The sequence below is a fragment of the Chelonus insularis genome, unplaced genomic scaffold, assembly GCF_013357705.1.
Source record: "Chelonus insularis isolate UGA/USDA-ARS -01 unplaced genomic scaffold, ASM1335770v1 contig_3_pilon, whole genome shotgun sequence".
NCBI classification, from domain to species: Eukaryota; Metazoa; Arthropoda; class Insecta; order Hymenoptera; family Braconidae; genus Chelonus; species Chelonus insularis.
This window is the reverse complement of record NW_023276556.1, coordinates 1,932,658-1,940,438: the sequence shown is the minus strand read 5'-3', so window position 1 is coordinate 1,940,438 and position 7,781 is coordinate 1,932,658. Positions and strand designations below refer to the sequence as shown.

Genomic DNA, 7,781 nt, shown 5'->3' with positions numbered 1-7,781 from the left:
TAGTTGAATTTCTGAAACGTCAGTAAACTGATTATCTTCAAGAAAATATTAGTAGAATAATTTTTTTAATAAATAAATTTAATTAATCATTACAAGGTTAGCTTCTCAAAAATAAAAACCAATGACTAAAGTATAATTACTGAGGAAAGATTAATGAACTCTATCTATGATTACAGCTGTTAAAATTTTTTGAAATGATGGAATATGAGGATCAGTTATACATATTTATCTAATTGCAGGGAATTTTTTTGCAGTATTAGATGCTTTGAGGATATCTCGTTTTTACTTAATCATGATTATTCTCATCAACAAACATTGTTATATAAAGTTATTAAACCTAAAAAAGTTTTAATACTTATAGCATTTATGTATGATAATAATGATAGTTTATAATAAACCATAAAAAGGTGTTGAAAAGTCATAGTCATAAATTAGCAGAAAAGAGTAATAATTGACGATTTCAAAGCAGGCTGAGAAGCATGTTGAAATTCAATTAGAATTTAATAAGTATTTTCTAAATGGTTGATTACAGTTTTCTTAATTAAAAAATGTTTTATTAAAATATATTCAAAACACGTAGTCTCACCATGACATAAAGTTTACGAAGTCATACATCTTGCTTACTGTTACGTGGGATAATCCGGCAACTAGGATGTACTCAAATCATATTCACAATATGTGTTTTGTGGTAGCGAAGTCAACATCACATTGTTATTATATCCTTGCAGATAATTGTTTCCAAGGAAGCTCAACGTTCCTAAGAGACCTTGCCTGGGAACGTTGGAGGTGTTACAACCTTACGGGGCGTTCCAACAATATTACCAACAGTCACGACTGGCACGACATTAGACGTGCCAGTCGACAACGAACCATAAGAAAAATATTAACAGAAAAATAATTAATAAATAATAAGATTTTTCTATTTGAATAAATCATGTCCCTCAATGATGATATTCATCATCATCATCATCATATATAACGTGGACGTGATCGATTTATCAAAAATTCAAATCATTCCATGCTGATGTTATGAATAATAACGCATGCAAAATACACTTTCTTATCAGTAGAGGAAAATTACCATAAATGCCTAAGAATAAAATGAGGATAAAGCTTGATAAAAATTAGGCCACGAACCCGGAATGACGATCGATCCTGTTAATCCTGTTACGCCCATCATCGAGCACTCTGAATCGCGTTATATCACGATCGTGCTGGTCATATGGAGTCAAGTCGTTTACTATTATGTAGATATGTATAAGTATTTTACAAGGTAAATTCCTTCGGAAGAATGAGGGTCCGATAGTAGCTACTACGGCTACGCAAGATGCAATCAACATTCAGGAAAAAAATGATCCTGTCTTGAAAACCTGTTTGCGGGTAGGGACGAGTTAATATTTATTCTCCACAGGGTGGTCATGAAGCTTTTTCTTATCGATAAAAATATTGAGATCTTATTTTATAATTACTTGACTAACTTTATAGAACTATTGACGAGTTGATTCCTAGCCCCCTACAACATCCTACGAGTTTCGATCGTGAGTAATGATTGCTAAGGACCTTCTAGGTCGTGCTTTCTTGTTTCTAGATCTAAAAGATATGACTTTGATTCACTGATACCGATCGCAAAATGAGGGTTCAATAATAAAAACTACGATAAATATCAGGGCATTTAGCCATTCTTTTTCTTACTTTTTTCTTAGCATGACGAGCCATATTTTATGGCAGCCGATTTAGCGTGGAGGCAAGCCCACCATTTTGAGATGCTGGATTCTGCAGACGATGCAGTCGACACCCACGCGAAGCTATACCAGTTGGAGAGAAATAAGTTTACCACCTACGTCTTAGTCCTATTGGCTGAGACGATCCAAACTCGTTTACGATTCATTCCACCCATACATGACCCAATGGAACTTGGCTGGTGATCATTTTTAAGCTTATTCTTGTATTATAGATATATTTTCAAAAATTTATCTTTATAAAATTTTTCAAACAGTTTATTGTTTTAAATATTCTGTGTTAACAAAAATAAATCAGTTTTGATCTTAACCTTGACATATCATAAATTACATTCCCAAAAGGGAATAAAAAGATACAAATTCTAGTAAAATGCATTTGATTGAGCTTTTGAAGAGAGTTTAAACGATATCGTGAGCTAAGTATCTCCCGCAGCGACATAATTTTTCCCCCGATTACAAGCTCGCGCGCGAGTAATATTTCAATTAGTTGTCAATTTAGTTGTCGGCGCCTGATGGACGTAAACGGGACTGCACAAGAGGAATAATTAACAATAAATGATCTTGTGGAGGTATCATTACCCTCAGACTAATCGTGGCAAATTGACCGTTATGTTATTAAGCAGTTTGCGGACGTTAATTGCCTGTTAGACGTGTGAATCGTCACACTATAATGCGTTCAACGATGTGGATATGAAACTACTAACGTATAACTAAAGGAGAATAAAAATCTATTTATTTTAAATGATTTTTTTCTCACTATTAATAACGAAACAGCAATATTTATAACGTCAGTCATTTAGATAATAAATATGTTTTAATTCTTTATCACACACACACACATTTATGCCAGTATGTTTTCTACTGAATCATTAAAAGTACTTGCGTTATTACGACGTGTTTTCATGTCATGAGTATTTAATTAGTAGGAACAATTATTTTTGCACCTAGAGGCGCGAATTTCTGCTAGATATGTGGGTGATAAAGAAGGATCACCATCAGTCCATCAATGCATGCGATCAGTACACAATCCGAGAATAGAGTTGACCTGATCCACGACAAGATGGCGCCATAAATGCATCATCAACACGCGATGGGTATTCTCATGAGCCACTGATGGCACTACTGACTCTTATGTTACTCCAATTCTAGAATTCCCTTTTACCTATATCTTTACTTTAAATCTTTTATCAATTTTATTAACTTATCAGCATTGGATCATTTCGAAGTGATGCTAGATTTGTGTCATGTTTGTATATAAGTCTTTATAATAATTGTAGCACGGAGATACTCGCCTGTCATTCCAGTCGATAGCTATTTCTACTATTCCTGTAGCATCAAGGAAATCTACAGCCACAATGTTAGCAGTAGAAAACCAGAATTCGTTATACCAAGCTGTTATGAGTGGTCCAACTTTCACGCCAAGTTGTCGAAGTGATTGGGTGCCACTTGCTGACAGACTTTCTACAACAGCATCACCTACTATTCTCCAAAGGTCTAGTGTTATCTCTGCCATTGTTGCTCGTGGTATTTTTGGATAGGATTGACTGCAAAATTTAATATTGTAATTTAAATAAATTAATTAGCATTGATTGTTAATAATTGAATCATTTATTTGAACTCTAACTGCAAGAAATATTTTTAAGATGATTATCTTCTAGTACTTTGTGAAAAAGAGCTAAGAATTTTTCTGGTTTTTATGATTAAAATTAAGACGGATGAAATAACTTACATGTAGTTTTCTCCAGCCTCTTCTTCAACAGTATCAAGATACTTTTTAAGTTGATGAATATCTTTGACATCTCCCCATTGTTGTTTCACTGGAATCCAAAGACTATGCACGGTCTGTTGAATTGGATGATCATAACTTAAGATGAGTCGTCTTCCCGTTGCCCAAATTTCATTTAAACTAATTGCCCATGAGTCTCTTGGTCGAGGCAGTAAAAATAAATCCGCAAATTCTGTTTCAAGATACTTGATAAACTTTTCATGGTCTTCATTGCTATTAAAACCTAGAAAAAATGTGTCTAATTAAGTAAACTTATAATTAAAATTTAATTATATTTCTGATATTCCAACAATTAGCTGGGATTTTTCAGTTCTATTCTTACCAACTGGGAATTGTTTGAATCCTAGTATAACAATTTCTTCAGTATTTTCCATAAACTCTTTTACGTCATAGATAACATTGTCCAATAATTGCATTTTATATGTTCCATGATTAACCCAATATTCACCATCATACCAAGCAGGTCTGATATCCAAATATCTTGCTCCAGAAATGAGTTGATCAAAAATATCTCGATCCTAGATCAAATTCGATTATTAATTTCCAACATATTTAAATTTGAATTTGAGTAAAAATTTCACTAATTACACTGTAAATCTCAGTTTTCCAAAATGCATTATTTTAATACGGATAATTGTGTTAATAAAATGGGTGACGTCATATTTAATACACTTATCCGTATTAAAATAATGCATTTTGTAAAACTAAGATTTACAGTGTACAGTAATTTAAAAAATTACTTGTGTTTCTGTGTATCTTTGTTCAACAGAAGGTTGTGGTTCTTCTCCGTATGCACCTGAATCATGAGTTCCTGGCAAAATTATTCTTCTCAATGATTTTCTTCCGATTGTATTTCGTCGTTTACTCATCCAATCAGGATGTGTAAGTAAACATCTGGTTTTTCTGATTACATTATCTCGTAACCAAGCACCATAGTATCCTGTATAGTTCATTATAAAATAGATCAATGAATCAACCTGATTGATTCATTTTTTATCAAATATCCAGAAAAATATTCGAGTTTAATCTATAGATTGTTTATATTTAATAAAAAACAATAATTTGAAAAGTTAACTTACCTGTGCATTGTTCAACAAATGTTAAATCTAATCCATAGACTGCTTGAGAAGGACTCACTTCTGTCTTGATGAAGCCTTTACCCCTGGAGGGTTGGTGTGAAAAAAGTAGCTTATTGTCATTAGTTTTTGGATCACCATAGAACAGTGCTACGATGTCACCCTCGTTAAAGAATGGATTGTTCCAGTAGAGAACAATTTGCTCTCTGATTAAAGATGAATTCCAAGGTGCATAGAAAAGAATAATTTGTGCAACGTCGAAATCGTCATCTGATAAAGGACATTTTTCTAATGATACACTGGGTAAAAGAAAAGCAACTAGAAAGACTATGAGAAATCTAATGAATGAATGTAACTTCACTCTTAACATGCTGAATTAAGTAATAAAGATTAAATAACGATTAGCTACTGATTTAACTATATCCTTCATTGTTATTATATACATTACCGTCCATTATTGTGTAAGATGAGTAAATATCATCATTGTCTCAGGTTTTATTTAATCAAGTGTATGATTATTCTACATGTACAATGTATATATGCGTTTCCAATTTATTTGTACATAGTTAACTTATGATCTGGTTCACAATTTTGGAGCAAAATATCGAGAGCAATAAAACTAGGTTGATATTCAAATTATTATCTTAAGGTGAAAATGTAAAATATTTTCTGTAACTCTTCTAAGAAAATTTTATTGTTAATAAGAAATGAAAGAAATTTTTTCGAATAATTTTTCACATTCTAACACTAGAAAGTTAACTATTTAAATATTTTTAAGTATGCTGAAGAATAAGATTTATTCAAAGTTTGTTTTACTCCAATTACTACAAAGAACAGATGTGAATGCAAATTTGCAACTCATAAGTATAATCTGATTGTTTCTTTACATCCAAAAAAATTGGAGTTAATTAGTACACCTCGATGAAATGTTACCTCTTTCATATGAATGATGATAAATTCATTGAATATCTATTTACCTTTTGATTGTAAAATAATTTATGTTATCAGGCTGAATGTTTGTCAATCCTAAACGGATGTAAACAGATATTAATTGTTACGTTGACCATCAACTTCGTGGTTAAACAACGGTAATGCAAAGGACGTGACGTCACGCAACGACCACAGAGTAGTCACGGTATGTGGGTCACGCCGAACGCAATGGTCATGCATTAGTGGTCGACATCCGCCGCTGCGTCGATCACATTCGGAAATATAGTATTCGAGCTATTGGCGAACGTCAAGGAGACCTCTCAAGGTCGCTGGTTATTTTATTAACAAATCCCCTTTATGTATTCATTATTTTTCCTCTTTTTAATTCTTCATTGCAATACATAATAAAATATTCCCGGGAAATTCCAGTCTATTATGCGTAGTCTCCATTCATTCACAGTTGTAATAATTGATAATTATTAGCTGAAAAAAATCATGAATGCATGATATTTTTTACAGGTTTTGTCACACTTTTGACTACATCCTTAAATTTTTATTGCAACAATAATTTTAATGACAATGAAAATGACAATAGAATCTAAAAAATGATCGATTTTTATTTCGAGTGGGAAAAAAATGCAAAACAATGCTTTATTATATTATTATTCATTCAATAATGATGGTTACGTGAATATTACAATGATCAATCGAATCATTTTATGATGTTATAATATATTTAATGTTTTATGAATAAAATATATATCACGCAATAATCTTTTCTGAAAAGTAAAAAATTGGATTAAATTAAATAGTGTAACTAAACGTATGAGTACAAATTATTATTATTATAAAATAAAAGTTATACTTTTTTTAATGGATCTTTTTATTCTGTGAGTATCATCGTAGTTTATATTTGCATTTCTGTATATAATAAAGAATTTGCAGATGAATAAATAGATAAAAATATTTCTACTATAATTTCAATCTTTTTATTATAAATAGATATAAATTTTTATGAGTTGTGGAACATTTACATCATTAGATGAAAAATATTTCAATAAAATGTTACAATAGAATAATAAAAATTTTCAATTTAACTTTCAAATTAAGATACTCTGTAAGTTATTACGAATTTTCTTTCTCATATTTATTTGCAAAAAAAAAAAAAAATTATTCTCTATTTAAGTCAATTATATCTTGTTTTATATTCGATATTTTTCTACTGCTTCCATGAAATTTTTTTATTCTGTTACTATGTAGAAAATGTTTCTCAGAAAATAACATTTCCAGTTTTCAATATATATGACATTTATTTGTATCTGCTTTCAATTTAAATGATCATCGCTCTATTATTATTATACAAAACTGCTACATATATATTTATTAACTTCCTACAAAAGTTTTTAATAAAATGGTTTTTTTTTTTCAAAAACATTGTCTACACATGAATCTCAAAAGCTATATATTACTCTTCAATCCTCTTTTTTGTCAATTATTATCTCGATACACATGAATATTTATACATAAATCTCACCAAGTCCTGTTCAAAGTTTTGTGCAAAAAAATGTGTGAGCAACGTAAAAAAAATATTGAGAGTAATAATCAGCAAATCTTGTATGAGAGTATTCAGAAGAATACCCGGACATTATCCTGATGTGTCGTCGAGACCTGGACACGAGAGAGGCTGCGTCGTCGCACCGGTTCGACCGGAATCAAACGGACACGCTCTCACGGCAAGTAGAGGTCTGACGCCAAAGAGAACGCATGAGATCGAACGCGAGAGTGGACGCGTGTGCGTGAACCGCGGAGCCAAGAGAAAAGGAAAGTCGATGCCAAAGCCCAGCAGTCGGTGAACGCTTTGATGTGGCCGCCTCGGCTTTGCCACCCTGGAATACCTTCGCTTCGCGTTGCAGGGCATCCGATGAACAGAGAGAAACGACTGTTAGCTTCATTCCGCAATTTATCTCACTGCGAATGCGACACGCTTAAAGGAAAAATAAGCAACCAAGTCAAATTTGACATCTAGTTTTTAGATGAAATAAATCTATCCTTGTAAATATAATAGTGAATGAATAATTACTCCTAAACCAAAAGAAAAAATTATTTTACATAAATTACATTTTTTTTAACATTACATCTCTAGTTAAGTAAATTTATAATGCCATTTATTGATAAATTATGTTTTAATGATGAATTATCTTATTTTTATTTTCAACGAAATATTGAACTTTGATAGTTATTATTATTATT

At 31.5% G+C, this 7,781-nt stretch overlaps 1 protein-coding gene across 1 annotated transcript; it reads right to left on the bottom strand.

Annotated features, from left to right (window-relative positions):
- Window positions 1-2,970: 2,970 nt before the first annotated feature.
- LOC118068306 (PI-PLC X domain-containing protein 1-like) lies at window positions 2,971-5,056 on the bottom strand. Its single transcript, XM_035085606.1, has 6 exons — window positions 5,050-5,056; window positions 4,605-4,928; window positions 4,266-4,465; window positions 3,848-4,043; window positions 3,469-3,748; window positions 2,971-3,283 (listed from the first exon to the last, which is right to left on the bottom strand). The coding sequence occupies exons 1-6, from the start codon at window positions 5,054-5,056 to the stop codon at window positions 2,971-2,973; spliced, it is 1,320 nt and encodes a 439-aa protein (XP_034941497.1).
- Window positions 5,057-7,781: the final 2,725 nt, after the last annotated feature.

What these genes read in the sequence shown, in the direction of transcription:
- LOC118068306 (XM_035085606.1), bottom strand. An exon ending in ATTCAAACAATTCCCAGTTG is followed by an intron (nt 3,749 to 3,847) that starts GTAAGAATAGAA and finishes CATTTTTTCTAG; the next exon opens with GTTTTAATAGCAATGAAGAC. An exon ending in GAGGCTGGAGAAAACTACAT is followed by an intron (nt 3,284 to 3,468) that starts GTAAGTTATTTC and finishes TAAATTTTGCAG; the next exon opens with TCAATCCTATCCAAAAATAC.